Here is a 17,901-nt window from a genome sequence, read left to right as displayed (position 1 = left end):
AGTAAGTTAATCTGTTTAAAACATTAAAGCTAACTGTATAATACTTCATCTATGATATAACTGTTGAAAAATAGTGATCGATACATGAATTAGCATAGTGATTTACTTTTTTATATCTTGCAAAAATCTACTACCATTAGTTCTTATTTACTGACCCCAGTTGGAACCAGCAGTCTATTGTTAAGCAAAGCGATTGCTATGTGGGAAATCATGGGACTGCTTTCTTTTTACTCATTCCCCTGCCCTGTGGGATGCTCTCTGTGGTACCACAATAGCTAGCTTGCAGCAGCTGCCCTTAACTGACAAGACTACGGTAATCAATTTAACATCTTTGACATTTGTTTGCCTCCTAATGATTTTACTTCAGCTTCTCTTCCCCCCCCCCTTTGGAGTGTTCTCTCTGGTAATGGGATAATTAGCAGTAAGGAATTATTGTTTATAATTAATTAATTGGAGAAGAAGTGATAAGAGAGTAAACAAGCACACAGTGGAGGAATGCACACTGGAAGGAATGCAGTGGAGCCAGCAGCAATTGTGCTAGGCAAAGAGCCTGTTCTATTCCCCTTTGGGTCCCTTTCTCTCCAGTCTCTTTAGTGTGTGTGTGTGTGTGTGTGTGTGTGTGTGTGTGTGTGTGTGTACAGTGGGTCAGTCATAGGACAATGTATATTGACTGTAATGGTGATCATGTAACTGAGGGACATTGGTTGTAAAGTTATTTTTTCAGTACCGTTTTAACATTGAACTCTCCCTGAATGAGTCAGTTGGTACATGAGATCTACCTATACAGTAGTTGTCTGGAAAGAAAAGAACATAGAACCTATTGCAGAATAATACCAAGGAGAGTGATAAGTTGTGTGCCAATGGTATTTGGTGTCTAGGTATTTTTTCATGTATTGATGTGTACAGATGTGTTGCTTTTACAAAGAATAAATTAAAAAAATGAATTGGTGTTTGCAAATTTGATTTCTCATCTACTCTAAAGTAAAATAAGTTTTTAAAAAATTGCCTCCAGTGAGATGGGCAGCCTACAAGATTGATGAATAAATAAAATGTTTTTCAATATTAGATTTTTGGTACTTTGGATATCAGCTTTTTTATCCCAACGAGTATGGCCAAATCATCTGGATGGTATCTGATTTGTAAATAGCTGCTGTAGAACGTGAAAAAAGGCAGTAGTTAAAAAGAAAGGAAGTAATGAGAAAAGTTCTTTTCCTGAAAAATGTGGAGAATTATCAAACATAGAAGCTGCATTTAGGTCCATGGTTCCCAAGCAGTATGCTGCGGTACGCTGGGACATTGCAGCAAAATCATAGAGCACTGTGGGATATTTTACTGCTTATTAAATGGAACTGTTGGTGATCTGGGCTATTACTATACATACGGTAGCTTGAGCATGGTGAATGATGAAAGTTTGGAAACTTCTGATTTAGATATTTTTAAGATTTGTCAAGATAAACTGATTGAACAAGAAGTAGATACCTTGAAGTTTCAATATTTTAAAATATTTATAAACATAATTGATTCTGGGAGTGAGGGGAATTACGTGGCAGGTTCATCTGCTTGTAACTTTCCCTGGGCCAGATTTGGGGATGACAGGCTTCACCCAGTGTTTGGTAAATTGGCATTATAAGTATTGTTAGGTTTAGTTTACTAATTTATTTCATATATTTGAATATGCTGCTTAGAAAAATGTATTTCCTGGGTTAACAGTCCAATATAACAATAACATAGATACTTACCAGCAAAGCAAGTAAATTGTAATAAAAAGAGCAATAAAGTTAATAGACCCAGAGGAACAAAATCTTTTCAGAGATAAAAAGGGCTGCTTACTGAGAAAGTAAATACTATGAGAACATGGATTATATTACATTTCTCAATACTGCATTGATAACTAATAGTTTTATAGTGTGTACCAATTACGGAGATTATGGAGGTTTATGCTAGGAGTATCAAATGATAGTCTAACATTCTGATTTTAAAGTCACCATTCCATGAAAATATATGAGGTTACCTGGAATTTAAAGCATATGTTAGCAGTATGGCAATTATAAGTCTTTTATTTTGTATGATCTGAGCCAGCCTATGTGACAAGGAAAAAACTGGACCAGAAATAGGAGCAACAAAGCATGGCTATAACAGGATTGAGAGATAGGAGAGCCACTCATTTCCCTATGTCCGAACTCTTGAGAAAAGTAACAAATGGAGCTAAGTCCAATAGTTGCTGCTGATATGCCTTTCTTCTACCTGTTTTTTCCATTGAAAGATAGAAAAAAGAAAAGATTTCAGACAATACATGGCTGGATGCCAAGTACCCCATGATCATGCAGTCACCATTTGCAATTTCTTTTCTGGCTTCCTCAGAAAGTCAGTGGGGAAGCCAAGCAGGGAAAATTGCAAAGTGCTTGAATAAGCCTTTTTCATCCGCGCACCCTTCCCCAGCCACTCTGCATTTGCTTTGTTTCGGCCATATGTGCACCTCCATACATTTTCCCCAAGCTGCATCTCTCACGTACCCTCCATGACCCTCCACCGCACTTCTCATGCACACTCATGCACTTTCCCTGACCTGCATGATACCTCTTGTGCATCCTCTTCGAACCTCCCTGACTCACGCAGGTTCTCTACTCTAGTTCTCCCTTATGCATCCTCTCCAACTCATGCCCCTCACACTCTCTCTCTGACCTGTGTGTGCCTGTCATGCAACCTCCTTAATTCTCTCCCACATCCTCTCTTCTTTCTTCCCCCGTGTGGCAGCAGCCATTACCTTCCTGCCAGGTTGGAATTGACTGGTTGTGGGAAGTGGCAGGAAGTTGCCTTGCCTAATGATTATGGAATTCAATTCATGACAGTAATCAGAACTGTAAGGAGATTGTCATTGCTAAGTGACCACATTGCTTAGCATTGGAATTTCTGGTGCCAATTTCTGTCATAGGTCAAGGATTACCTGTTTTAAATGTCAGAGCTGCATCACTGCCTATGGAATTATTTGTTGAGCACTTTACATTGATACGCTTATTTATCTTCTGCTTACAATTGGAATCCTATTCAATATTCAATATATAATTAATAGAACCATGAAATGTCTTTTGATACTATGCTTTCATGTTTATGAGTTTTCCAGAGAATATTGTATATAAACCACCACAAAGAGGTATTACATGATTGGATCATCTTATTTGGGGCTTGTGAAATATAGGTAGCTAGATATTATTCTGTAACATTTCTGTAATCCTCTACTGGAGATTGAACTCGTGAATTTTTCCTTTCATGAGTTTTAGGATCATATACATTTTATTAGCTTCAAGAGATATCCAGATCCTGGTGCTCAGTGGTTGTAAAAGGTGATATCTAGAAATTATCAGAATGATATACAGTCTACCTTTAATATACAGTGCCATAAACCATTTAGTTCCACAGAATAAGCAAACACAAATATCACATAGGATGTACATTGTATGAAAATAGAGAAATTTTCCCATCCCCAAGAGGGGTGAAAGCCATGTGAAGCTCCTTACATAGGGACATGACATAATGTAACAATAGTCTCTCTGCTCTGAGTTTAAGACAGGGATGTCAAACTCAATTTCATTGAGGGCCACATCAGCACTGTGGTTGTCTCGGGGATCCGGGTGGTATGGCTGGGATGGGTGTGTCCTACTGGTGGGTGTGGCTGGGGTGGGCGTGGTCCATGGGGTGAGCGTGGCAGCTTGACATCACTTGCTTCAGGGGTGCCTGGGCAGGACTGGGGCAGATCTGAGGGTCTCTGGTGGAGGAGGATGGGACTGGGGCGAGCGCTGGGACATGGTCCTTCCCTCCCTTCCTCTGTTCCTTCCTTCCTTCCTTCCTTCCTTCCTTCCTTCCTTCCTTCCTTCCTTCCTTCCTTCCTTCCACCCTCCATTCCTTCCTCCCTCTGTTCCTTCCTTCTTCCCTCCCTCCCACCCTCCATTCCTTCCTCCCTGTTCCTTCCTTCCTCCCTCCCTTTTTCCCTCCCTCCCACCCTCCCTTGTTCCTTCCTTCACCTTCTCATCTTTTTCCTTCCCACACACTCAGGAAGGAAGGTTGGGGGGGAGAGATTGCCAGCACTAATATGCTGCTGCTGGCCATTCCTATACCATGTGGGTGGGCGGGGGCGGGGGCGGTCCCTTTGAAAGGGATGGTTCGTGGCTTCGAGGCTGGAGGTGTTGGTGGGGGAGTGGCGCTGATCTACAACCTGGTTGCGTCCATCAAAGCCAGAACGTGCTCAGCCTAAGATCCACTGGAACCAGCAAGGAGCTGCCCCGCCACCTCTGTCCTGCCCCTCGGGTGTGCGCACAGGAGACAGTCAGTGCCAGCATCCTGGTGAAATCAGCCTGTGAGACAAGACAACCAGCAGGGACGCTGGACTCCGCTTGCGCACGCACCCAGGGAGCGGTGCAGGGCTGCCCCATGGATTTAACGCTGAGCACGTTCTGGCTTTGAAGGACGCAACCAGGTTGTAGATCAGCGCCCGGCCAGCCTGGGCCGGGCCGAGTTGTGGCGGGCCGGTCCTTCCCTTTTTCCAGAGCAAGTCCCCAGGCCGGATGGAACCACGTAGCGGGCCACATCCGGCCTGGGGCCTTGTGTTTGACATATCTGATTTAAGGGAAGATGAACGCCACATATCATTGTGATGGTTTCCAGAAAATAAATGCTGTTGGGCATAATTTTTAGTAAATAAGTTGCATTATGGGTATGTGAGCTAAAACTTTAATATTGAAACAATGTATTTAGATAGCATTTAAATAATATCTCTAAAACTTTTTTTTCCTAGAATGTATGACAACATGTCCACAATGGTGTATCTAAAAGAAGACAAATTGGAAAAGCTCACTCAGGATGAGATTATTTCCAAGACTAAACAAGTGATTCAAGGCCTAGAAGCCTTGAAGAATGAGCACAATTCCATCTTACAGAGTTTACTTGAGACACTAAAATGTTTGAAGAAAGATGACGAGACCAATCTGGTGGAAGAAAAATCAAATATGATTCGAAAGTCTTTGGAAATGCTAGAATTGGGACTAAGTGAAGCTCAGGTAAATAAAATTCATAAAAATAGCTTTATTTAATCTCTGATATTCAAAATCAAGGTGGAAGGTTGGTATTTTAATTCAATAAATATGATTGTACATGATCAATATATAATTTGTCTCTGTGCTTTGGAGAAATCTGTGACTTCAGCACACATACTCTTTCAGTGCAGTTTTTACAATAATTTACACTCTGTTTTCATCTGCCTTTAGGACAGTCTTATTTGTTCCTTAGTATCAGGACAAACCCTAATATCACTAGGAGAATTTAAAAAAATGAATTGACATTCCTATGAAGGAAACTACTTTATTTTCTGATTTTATTAATTTACAATTTTATTTTGTTCTAGGTTCCCAACATTGCATCTAGTTTTTATTTTTTGTCATATCTTATTTGTCACTAATCAATATACAGTTTTACTTATACACACTTACATATACACAAACTCATGTTCCTAGAGTCTTGACATGTCTACTTCATATGGCAGTCTATTTTTCAAAGGATAGAAATTTAATATATTATTCTTAAAGTATTTTTATTAAATTCATCATTTTTATCACAAATGATTTATTTTTAATATCCTGCTTTATACACTGACCTCTGGTGAACATCATAAATACATTAATAATAAATGTCTTATAAATGTTTTAGATTTTAAGGCATTTTTATTCTTTTTAGATTTAATAATAATAATAGTAGGAAGGGACCTTGGAGGTCGTCTAGTCCAACCCTCTGCTCAGGCAGGAAACCCTATACCATTTCGGACAAATGGCTGTCCAGTCTCTTCTTAAAAACCTCCAGTTTTGGAGCATTCACCGCTTCTGGAGGCAGGTTGTTCCACTGGTTAATTGTTCTAACTGTCAGGAAGTTTCTCCTTAGTTCTAGGTTGCTTCTCTCCTTGCTTAGTTTCCACCCGTTACTTCTTGTCCTGCCTTCAGGCACCTTGGAAAATAGCTTGACACCCTCTTCTTTGTGGCAATCCCTGAGATATTGGAACACTGCTATCATGTCCCCCCTCGTCCTTCTCTTCATTAAACTATAAGGAACTAGCAGCCGTTCCTTATATGGTTTAGCCTCCAGTCCCCTAATTATCTTTGTTGCTCTTCTCTGTACTCTTTCTAGAGTCTCAACATCTTTTTTACATCGCGGTGACCAAAACTGGATGCAGTATTCCAAGTGTGGCCTTACCAAGGCATTGTGAAGTGGTATTAACATTTCACGTGATTTTGATTCTATCCCTCTATTAATGCAGCCTAGCACTGTGTTGGCCTTTTTGGCAGCTGCAGCACACTGCTGGCTCATATTTAGGTGATTGTCCACTAGGACTCCGAGGTCCCTCTCACAGTTACTACTATTGAGCAAGGTACCCCCTATAGTATATCTGTGCATTTGGTTTTTCTTGCCTAAATGTAGAACCTTACTTTTTTCATCATTGAATTTCATTTTGTTAGATAGCGCCCAGTGTTCAAGTCTGTCCAGATCCTTCTGTATCTTAAGCCTGTCTTCTGGAGTGTTGGCTATTCCTGCCAGCTTGGTGTCATCTGCAAATTTTATGAGTTCCCCATCTATCCCCTCGTCCAAATCGTTGATAAAGATATTGAACAGCACTGAGCCCAGAACAGAGCCCTGGGGCACCCCACTACACACTTCCCTCCCTGTAGGTTCCATTGAGGACACACACTGAGTACGGCCTGTCAGCCAGTTACGGATCCATCTGGTGGTGGTGCTGTCTACCCCACATAATATTTATGCTTTGTTTCCTATGTCATGGCTTTCCATGTTTTGTTTTTAATGAAGTCAGCTCTTTAATTTATTGGTTGGTGGCTATTGTCTGTCTGTCTGTCTGTTTCTCTCTCTCTAGTTATCTATCTATCACCTGTCTGTCTGTCTAATCAACATGTGTTTTCTCATTGTTTTACAAAATGTTTAACTGCTAGAATTCTGAATCAAAATTTTTTAACAATTTTTGGTGCATTCTAGGTGATGATGGCTTTGTCAAATCACTTAAATGCCGTAGAATCAGAGAAGCAGAAATTACGTGCCCAGGTTCGTAGGCTATGTCAAGAAAACCAGTGGCTAAGAGATGAACTTGCTAATACCCAGCAGAAATTACAAAAAAGTGAACAGTCTGTGGCTCAGCTGGAAGAAGAAAAGAAGCACCTTGAATTCATGAATCAGTTAAAAAAATATGATGATGATATATCACCTTCAGTAAGTAGCTTCAGATAAATTACATGATTTTCTTTAAATTCCTTTCTGTGAATGAATGTCACTCTGAAAATATTTATAATTTTTAAGGTAGATTTAATTTCTTTAATATCTGTAAGTATTGACAAAGACTGTATAATCTTTGTACATGACATGAATCTTGCTTATATATTGAATTCCAAAAAATGTGTAATTTTGTAATATTTTTATAATACAGCCTCTTTTGAGTCCAGTATTTACTTGACTTCGAGTTGGAAGCCAAAGGACAAATATATGGGACAGGCCAGAAATTAAGGAAGTACAGTTATATCTTTAAAACCAGTTAATTTCTACTTTCCCAAATGCACCTTCTAATCTAACTATGCTATATGTGCTATACATTTTATTGATTTGATTTGATTTTTATCTTACTATAATCGTAACAACTGTTGGTGGTTACATTTTCACAATAAAAAGAACAACAGAATTAAAACAACATACAATCCAAAGTAAAAAAAGAATTTATATTTTGATTCAGCATTTTAACAGTCTGAATATTCGGGATATATTTTAGGAGGACAAAGACGCAGATTCTGCCAAAGAGCCATTGGATGATTTATTCCCCAATGATGAAGATGACCAAGGACAAGGAAGTAAGTTATAATTACTAGACTTACCAGGCTATACCCTGAATCTGCCCTTCATTTCTGAAACTGAATCTTGTGTTAGTAAGCCTCGACCCAAAATTTGAAATTGCAGAGAACTTTTGGTTCCTTCCATCCACCCCCAGTTGTGTTGTCTAACAATTACTAGTGAATGGGTCCCTAACATTTCTTCTTTTTTCATGAGCTGAGCTACATTTTCAAAACCAGGTAATTTGAAGAGAAAAGCAGTATGAAAGTACTTTAACTTTGTTTACAGAACATGTCCAAAAAGATGTATTCTCAAACAGTAGCATGTCATATTGTTAAGCGTAATGTAATATTTTATAGGTAAAACATTAGTGTATATGCTACCAATGAAGGTCAATTCAACTATAGATGGTTGGTTGATTGGTTGGTTTATAATGAAATACTGTAGTTATAGTCAAGGCTACTTTAAATGGTATACAAAATCCAACAGCTGCAGCTATTGCCACAATATTAATATATCATACAGTAAAATATAAAATGATGGGTGAAATTGTAATGAACATACAGTGTACCTGCACTAAGAAATTTATAGCTGTCAAGTCCCAAAGTCCTTCTGGAACAATCAGATTTTTATGAGCTTCCAGGAGATTGGCAACTAACCTTGCCTCAGAATTTAATGGGCTTATTCTGATTATTTTATTTCCAGTTCAACAGCCACATAGCAGTGCAGCAGCAGCTGCCCAACAGGGTGGTTATGAGATTCCAGCAAGATTAAGGACCCTTCATAATCTTGTCATTCAGTATGCTTCCCAAGGTAGATATGAGGTTGCAGTACCACTTTGTAAGCAAGCTCTTGAAGACCTTGAAAAGACTTCAGGTCACGATCACCCTGATGTTGCCACTATGTTGAACATACTTGCATTAGTATACAGGTTAGTAAAGTTAAGAATATAGTTTTAAAAATATTGCATGTTTAGAATGCTACAGTGCAATGTTTTATTTATAAGACGGTTAAAAATATCCCCATTTAGTCAACACCCAAGCCCAGATGCTAACAGGAAAGGCCAGGTTTTTATAGTTTTACAAAATCTTAAGTGTGGGTAAATTGGTCTAGAGAGGCAGGGCCAGCACGTTTTCTCCCCAAGCTCCCAAGGAAAGGGGATTTGGAGTGTCTGCTTGTGGACTGATTCAACAGGACTGGCAAATTCTGCTTGGAGTAAATGATTCTGTAGGTTATCTCAATCAAAACTAGATTTATAGACCCATTCCATTAGTCTTCTATTTCCTTCTCTAGAGCTTTAAGAAAGCCAAACCATAATTAGGCTGATAACCAAGTAATCAATTCAGATGACAGTTTTAGTCACAGGATTTTATTTTATAATGTCACAATATTTCCAAAACTATGTGGCAGAGATCTGAACCCAGGAGGCCTGTCACTATGTTCCCATATGTAGACAGAATAGCTATCTACAACGTCATTAAACACTGTAATCTTATACAGTGTCAACCTATTTAGGACTAAGCCTCATTAAAATGAATAGGATTAGACACAGACTCTGCTATAATTAACATTTTGTCTTGTCAAACCCAGAAAAAGATTAGCTATATTCTTGCTATCCATCTTTTTCTATGTCCAGACTGCTCATTTCTTTGATAGTTAGCCAGTAACATTAGTTGATAGATAGTGATCCTTATTTGTGTCATTCTCCAGGCATCTAAACTAGAATGTCCAATTTCTTGTTTTAAAGTAATTTAGCCTAGGGCTGCTTGGGCTGCCTGGGCTCTGATGTGACAGAATCTGACATGTTCTCCCTTGAGATGTGTTCAGTTAACTAAACATTGAAAAAAAAGATGTCTTCCCACTTATTAGTAACCTACAAGATTTCTCTCTCCCCCCCCCCCATCACTAAATGAGCTATTCAACCTGGAAGCTAGAATTTTATATATATACAAGTCTTATCAAACCTATTATTCCAGGATATATTACGGTTAATTTTTAAAAAAATCCTCTTATTTTTGTAGGTTTCCACAAGGCTAAGTAATACATAGTATTATTTCAGCTACTGTATGTCTGGTAGTTAAAACCCAGGAACTGGATTCACTTTTGTTTTAGTATTGTCTTTACAAATGCTTATGGTGGTTCCACAAAATCCAATAGTAAAGGTTTAGCTTCATTGTTAGCTTCACTAACAGCTACATGAAATATGATGAAGTGAAGTGTTGAATATTTATATAATGTTTATATAAAGCATTTATAAATAGTGTATGTTAATGATTTCTTCCCAATTTAGGGACCAGAATAAATACAAAGATGCAGCAAATTTACTGAATGATGCCCTGGCCATTCGTGAAAAGACCTTAGGCAAAGATCATCCCGCGGTCTGTATATAGTGCAGATTTTTGTTTTTCTTATCACATATTCTGTTCCTTAAAATTCATTTTAATGTTAAACTTGAAAAGAAGGTTTTAAAGTGTATTGTTAAACATAATTAAAGTTAGAGAACCTTCAATTGTTTTGAATTTGTAATAACTGAATACAAATCTTTTTAGCTTTATTTATTTACTTTCTTGATATATGTATCAAGTGTACAATATGTTCCTCTGCTGAAAATGATATTGTCTATAATTGTATTTCTTGAAGTATACTAAAATACAAGTATGTGAGCTATTTAATTTAAAAATCATTTCAGCAGGTGTACTAGTTGATCTAGTGTTTGGTTTTTCTTGCAGGTTGCAGCAACTTTAAATAATCTTGCTGTACTTTATGGGAAAAGAGGAAAATACAAGGAAGCTGAACCTTTATGCAAGAGAGCTTTGGAAATCAGAGAAAAGGTAACATTTATTTAGCTTTGGGTAGTGTAGAAAAATAATTCCTAAAATTGTAATAATAATAACTTGCCACATATTTTTACCAAATAACACAATAATTAGAAATGAAGCCAGTAAAATTAGCTTAGAATATATTAAATAAATATTAATATAAACCAGAATACCATTATATTTAAAATATTGCCCTCAGTTATTTTTGTTGAAGCTATCTTACAATTATAATATTGGTAGTACAAGTAGTCCTTAACATACGACTGAAATGGAGCTGTCCATTATGTTTGTAAGTTATGACAGTCATAAAGTGGGTCATCCACATGACTGATCAGATTTTGCAATCTTTTTTGTAATGCTTGTTAAGTAAACACTGTGGTTGTTAAATGAATCAACTATTTCCTATGGTCCAGTTTTGCCGAAAACCAGAAGTAATTACCAATTTGGGTAAAAGTGTCTTAAACTATGGTTATGTGACTGCAGGATTCTGCATACTGCCATGTAGGCCAATTCCCAAGTTATGTAATAGGGGGTGGGTGGCGGGCGGCTGTTGGAATTTCAGAGCTGGATTGTAGGTATCTTGGAGAGGTCCATCAGAATTTAAAAGTTGCTAAGCAGCCAGTGGTACATTGAGGACTACTTATATGCATGCAGACTAAAGAAGAAAACTATGTATGCAGTTAGGATTTTTGTTGTTATAAATATTTGGTGTAATATGGATATAAGGCAGTTTGTTAAGCAGTGATGGCGAATCTTTTAGAGATCAAGTGCCCAAACTGCAACCCAAAACTCATATATTGTCAGGTGCCGGGTGGGCGTGGCCCATTGGGTGGGTGTGGCTGCGGTGGTAACAGCAGACTGGGTGCGACTAAAAAGTTCAATCAATCAATTCCAACTTTGTGAGATTTTTTTTTTCCTGCAAGAATTTGAAATTGATTGATTGATTGAATCTTTTTTTTTTGCACACGGCGGCGGAGGCTTAAAGCGGAAAGCTTTTATAAAACTCAGCTGAAGGACTAGGCGAGGGCGTGCATGCCCACAGAGAGGGCTCTGCGTGCCACCTGTGGCATGCGTGCCCTAGGTTCGCCACCACAGTTATAGAACATTAAAATATTTGTAATAGGACAGGAACAGTTGTTAACAAGGAAGATTGTATAAACTTTTTTTGCAAGTAGTTTTATAAGATAATCTGCATACCAAAAAAACCCCAGTGAAAGCATTAGCACATGCTGCAGGGGGGAAAAAGAGCTAAAACATTTTTTAAAAATAGTTGTTACATGAATGAATATTTTTTCATTCACAGAATTTCTAATTTAAAAAGAAAAAGATTGGGAAGTGTTTCCACTTTGCTAGCTAAAATCTGAGAGCATGAGAGCAAAAGGGTATTCTGAAGAAAGCAGTAAGAATGCCATGATGGACGCTGGGAAGTTGAGCAATAGGGGACAAAGATAATTTCCTACAGGGCTTTTTCTATCAACATGATGGAATAAAAAAATTAATGAAGTTGGAGAGGTATAAATAAATGAAAAGAAAGTCTGAAGAAATAATATGAAATTATACAATCAGGGATTTTCAATATTTTATATGTGTGTGTGGTAGATTTAAATTAATATGATTGGCATATCACAACAAAATAATTGCCCAGTCTTTTGTTTACTGAAAATACTCTAGATTAAACCCTTCAGAGACTACAGGTAGTCCTTGACTTAAAATAGTTCATTTAGTGACTGTTCAAAGTTACAACAATACTGAAAAAAGTGACTTATGACTGTTTTCAACCGTTGCAGCATTCCCATTTGATGGCATTGTCATGTGATCAAAATTCAGACGCTTGGCAACTGACTCATATTTATGATGGTTGCAGTAGCCTGGGGTCACGTGATTATCTTTTGTAAGCTTCTGACAAGCAAAGTCAATGGGGGAAGCCATATTCACTTAACTGTGTTACTAACTTAACAACTGCAGTGATTCACTTAACAGCTGTGGTAAGAAAGGTCATAAAATAGGGCAAAATTCATTTAACAACTATTTCAATTGTGATCATAGGTCAAGGACTACATGTAGTTATTAACTTTTAAATAACTCTTGTGTTCTACGAAAGATTGTATTCCCCAAACAACCCATAATTGTGCTAGAAAATTTGCTTTGGCCTTCCAATATGTTTTTGTAAATAGAATCAATGGAAGAAGCATTCATGGTACTTTCTTTTCTTATCCAAAACGTCAGCCTTACCAGGTAGACCAGACAGGAAATATGACCGTAATTCTACTTTATCGTAAAGCTACATTAATAGAATCTTGCAAACCTGAAAGTAAAAATCTGCTGTTTCCTTTACAACCAAGAACCTAGGGAGGGGCCTTATGAGCCTCTTGCTCTGGCCCACTATACAGCTGAGAGCTATGCCCTCTCTTATTTGATTATTCCCATGCAGCTTTTCTTCACCCCATCTCCAAAGGTCTTTCCCACATACCGTTATATAAAACTTCCAAGTAAAGGCACTGCTTATTAGAGCTGTCCACACTTGTTTAACTCTAAGCAATTCTGTAAAGCAGGCATGTCAAACTTGCGACATCACATGACGTCGCGCAACGTATTGGATCTTTTTCTCCATTGCCGGCAGTTGTGGGCGCAGTTTTGGGATGACGTGTCTGGCCTGCAGGCTGGCAGTTTGACACCCCTGCTGTAAAGTTATACCTGAAAACTTTAAAGCATTTTAACAAGAAAATCATAAATCATTAACATCTGCATTGCATGTAAATAAATCCTGCTAATGTTGATTGACAAATTTTGGGCTTGGGATATAATTAAGTGGTTAATTTCAGAGAAAGATAGTTTGCAATATTTTTATATTAAAGTTCTCATTTATAATATTAAAAATAAAATTCATTGTAATAAATTTATTATAAGAATATAAGAAATATAAGAAAAATTAGAGAAGTGAATGTGATAGCAATAATTCAATCAGCCATTAATTGATAAAAAATTAATATACGTAGATCCGCTGATGAAAGAGTATAAAGATTATCTCCATACTTCAATCAAATGGATGTTAACTGTATCTGAGAAAGAAAAGTGTTAATGTGAAATTCCTCTTTATTTTTAGGTGCTGGGAAAAGACCATCCAGATGTTGCCAAACAGTTAAATAATCTGGCATTACTATGTCAGAATCAGGGGAAATATGAAGAAGTAGAATACTACTATCAACGAGCACTTGAGATCTACCAAACAAAACTGGGGCCAGATGATCCAAATGTAGCGAAAACAAAGAATAATTTGGTATGTTTGTATAGGAGAATAAAAAGCAAAAAAGCAACCCATCGTAGTTCTCCCTTGCTGAATATCTGAAACTGGTTTCAGAATACTGTGTCTTAGCTGCTGGTTCGGCCTACAAATGCTTACACAAGTGATAATACTGACATTTAAATTTAAAATATGCTAAAGTAATGGTTTCTCTCTTCAGGCATCCTGCTATTTGAAACAAGGGAAATTTAAGCAAGCAGAAACTTTGTACAAAGAGATTCTTACTCGTGCCCATGAAAAAGAATTTGGCTCCGTGGATGGTAAATGTTTATATTATGAAAAAATGTTAGACATGCAGATTTTTTCCCCCAAATGATATGGTATATGGCATGTTACATATTTAAAAATAATACAAATTTTAGACATTCTTATATTAAAAGTGTTTATTTCTATGTTAGTTCTGCAGATCTGACCACAGTTATTTTTTTCAAGTGATACATATTTCAAATTGTACTTAAATGGAGGCATACCCATTTAAGCAGATTTCTCTCCCCTCCCCCCCCCGATATATTACTAAAACTCTCATGCCTGCAACCATTAACTGGGCATAACAGTGCACCATAGAGCAAACATTTTTCAACCACGATATTTCAAATAGGCTAACTTACAGAATGCGTTCAAAATCCAGGAGCCATGACTCTTGTTGAACTGAAATTTGGCTAATTTTATAAAACATTTTATGTCTTATTTTATTTGTATTATAAAACATAATATAAAATGTCTTAAAACATTTTCCATGGTCAATTCAAATTTGACTGTGCTATAGAGTTCAACATGGGCTACTTTTGAGACAGGTACATTTCTGAATAACTTCCTAGTACATTAGAAGCCCTGCTATTGTTGAATGCATTGAGGAATCTAGTAAAGAAATAGCTCTAAAACTCAGGAGATCACGGGTTGTTTCAGTGCATAATAAATAAGGGATGGAAGAAGCATTTTTAAAAGCAAAACATTCAAATGACATTGGTTACAGTTATCTGTCTGCTTTTAGGCCTCTTTTCATAAGTAATAGAATTCTGCACAGTGTCGTAAAATATAGTAATAAAAATAAGTCAGCTGAATGTTGTTTCACACAAAAATACAGATTGTATATAGTAATTTCAGTATAGTGGCTTCATTGCACTAAATCGGTTATGTCAACAAGGATGCATAAGTTGTCAGAAATACTGTGATAAATGAAAAACTTCATATGCTTTAGCAGGCAGTAGTGTTCTCTCAACCTGCTATTTTTTTTTTAATTCATAATACAATTAAAACAACAATGGACAAACATGACATTCCAGAATGAATTTTCCTATCAGTTCCTATCATGGTACAAAAGTTTGATACATCGTTCTTAACCTCTATATAAGCCTCATCTTCTATACAATACAATTATATATACAATTATATGTACAGTTATATATATCTTTTAATTCTACCATTAACTTGAAGTCCGAGCAGTTCTTAATTCATACCAACGGTAAAATTTGCCCCAGATTTCGAAGTATTCGTGTTCTGTCTTGTCTTTCATAATCATTGTAAGCCTGTCCATCTCAGCACATGATAAAATTTTATGCAGGATCTCTTCTTCTGTTGGGGTTCCCTTATTCCTCCAATTTTGAGGAAAAACCAGTCTGGAAGCCGTTAAAATGTGTAGCATTAAATAAAGTACGCCTTTGTCATGCTTTTGCGTAGTTAAACCTAATAGAAAGAGTTCTGGTTTTGGTTCTACCACTTGCTCTAATATTTCTTCCAACCATACTTTAATCCTGTTCCAAAAATCACGAGCTCACGTGCATTCCCACCACATATGATAGTAAGTTCCACTTGTCAAATTACATTTCCAACATTTAGGGGAGACGTTGGTACACATTTTAGCCAATCTTGTGGGTGGGAGATGCCATCTATAAAACATTTTGTAAAGGTTCTCTTTGTAAGAGGTGGCCAAAGTAAGCTTCTTGTTTCTTGCCCATAGTTCTTGCCAGATGTGCAGATCAAAATTAAGACCAAAGTCCTTGCTCCAATTCAACATAGTCACTTTTACTTGTTCCTCGTACATTGCCTGATCTAACAAATAGTAGTATAATTTTTTAATCATTTTATCCTCCGACCCCAATATTATTTTATCCAATTCTATTGGTTCTAATTTAATGCCTAACTCTTTTTTGTCTTTCTGATATCTCGTCTGCAGTTGCAGGTATGCCCACCATTCTAATTCTATCCCTTCATCCTGGAGCGTTTTCCTGGATTTCAATTCCCCTCTTTCATCTAAGATATTTTTATATGTTATGGTCTTGTCTAATTGGGTAAATTTTCTCTCAACCTGCTATTTGAAGGCCGATTGAGATCAAAGCTACTTTAAATAGAACAATTTGGAGTTTTAGGTCTTTTTTCCACAGCTTCTAGTAAGCTAGATGCATTTTGACACAGTGGGATAAGACAACTTTCTGTGGCATTCACCTTATTTTTAAAAAATTAGAATCTTTACAATAATAGAAGTACAAGTTACAAGTTAATGCTGACTAAGATGTTTTAGAAACTAGCAGAGTCTAGGATAGATTTTTCTATATACCGTAAATGCCGGCGTACAAGGCGACCCGGCGTATAAGACGACCCCCGTCTTTATAGCCGGGCCGCATTCCTAGAACGTCGTCTTATACGCCGGAAACTACCAGTATTTCCGGCGTATAAGACGACTTGGCGTATAAGACGACCCCCGTCTTTGGCGCTGATTTCAGCGTTCGCGGAAGTCGCCTTATACGCCGGCATTTACGGTATTTATAAAATGTTTCCTTAACCATTATTCTGGAATGTGTGGTAATTTTATTTCACAATTCAATATTTTACTCTTATATAGATGAAAACAAACCGATCTGGATGCATGCTGAGGAGAGAGAAGAATGCAAAGTAAGGAATTAAAGAACAGAAATGTATTTATAAGTAAATACGTTGTTGTTTATTTGTATTCCACTTTTCTGCTCCTTAATATATTATTCTCACTTCAGGGAAAACAAAAAGATGGCACTACATTTGGTGAATACGGAGGCTGGTACAAAGCTTGCAAAGTTGACAGGTAGGTATATTCTCCCCAAAACATTTCTAGCATTTGGCTTTCTTCAAAACATTGTAGGGGATGTATAAGAAAATGATCATTTTATCAAAGCTACAGGTAGTCTTGAGATACCCCTGTAATGAAGGTTGCCCATTATGGTTGCAAGTAGTGATGACTGTTAAGCGAGGCAGCCTTGCTTAATGACTCCCCCACAGAGTGTTGCTCTGCCAAGGGTTTGATTGATTCAGCTAATGGATTTACTATAGGGATTTTGTGGCCTAAAGTGATTATGCCAGACAAGCACCATAGCCACTGTGCCTTGAGAGAAGGAGAATCAAAGGGAGTAGCACTTCGTATATTTGTGTTATTGCTATTGCTCTTTATTTCTAATAATTCCTATTTTTAATATTGATATGGCATTGAACTTGTAAAATGTTATTAAGGGGTGGTTTTACTTCATTTACTGGAATAAAAATGTTCACACTTGCTGTAAGAGCAAAGAATGATAAATCAATGCAGAGTATTATATATCAGATATTTTTATGCAGTTTTTCTTTTTTAAAAAAAACTGAACTAAGTTGATAAATGAAAATTGATAATACAATTTGTATATTTTAAAGCTATTGCTTTAGAACTAGTGTAACTATAAAATGGATTAAAATAACTATGAAAACAGTTTATGCCCTTTGCAAGTATGTTATTCAAAATCACTTATAATATTAAAACTGATTTCTGCATAGACATTTCCATAGCAAACAAGTATTTAAATTCAATGCAGTTAGGAAGTAAATGCCCATTACTTTATTAATTAGGCTTAAGATGAGCATTGGCTTTTAATCTTCCACTGCAATCTTAAGCAGGATTGCTGAAACGACAGGTAG

The 17,901-nt window shown here is 37.0% G+C and overlaps 1 protein-coding gene across 10 annotated transcripts in view; it reads left to right on the top strand.

Annotated features, from left to right (window-relative positions):
- The window catches only part of KLC1 (kinesin light chain 1), a 45,899-nt gene that overhangs the window by 6,452 nt on the left and 21,546 nt on the right, over window positions 1-17,901 (top strand). For all 10 annotated transcript variants that reach the window (XR_005559822.1, XM_039368917.1, XM_039368914.1 and 7 more), the window contains 10 exons: window positions 4,790-5,051; window positions 7,027-7,257; window positions 7,808-7,886; window positions 8,572-8,797; window positions 10,157-10,244; window positions 10,596-10,697; window positions 13,789-13,962; window positions 14,147-14,246; window positions 16,826-16,875; window positions 16,974-17,041. Coding sequence is in view for 9 of the 10 variants with exons in the window: in XM_039368917.1 (XP_039224851.1) it covers window positions 4,791-5,051; window positions 7,027-7,257; window positions 7,808-7,886; window positions 8,572-8,797; window positions 10,157-10,244; window positions 10,596-10,697; window positions 13,789-13,962; window positions 14,147-14,246; window positions 16,826-16,875; window positions 16,974-17,041 (1,379 nt within the window). In the remaining variant the exon portion in view is untranslated. Of the gene's footprint in view, window positions 1-4,789; window positions 5,052-7,026; window positions 7,258-7,807; window positions 7,887-8,571; window positions 8,798-10,156; window positions 10,245-10,595; window positions 10,698-13,788; window positions 13,963-14,146; window positions 14,247-16,825; window positions 16,876-16,973; window positions 17,042-17,901 lie in introns of those variants that run through there.

This window comes from Crotalus tigris, unplaced genomic scaffold (genome assembly GCF_016545835.1).
Source record: "Crotalus tigris isolate CLP2741 ecotype Arizona unplaced genomic scaffold, ASM1654583v1 scf7180000020955.813331, whole genome shotgun sequence".
Lineage (NCBI taxonomy): Eukaryota > Metazoa > Chordata > Lepidosauria > Squamata > Viperidae > Crotalus > Crotalus tigris.
The sequence above is the reverse complement of the archived record's forward strand: the minus strand, read 5'-3'. Positions and strand labels throughout refer to the sequence as shown.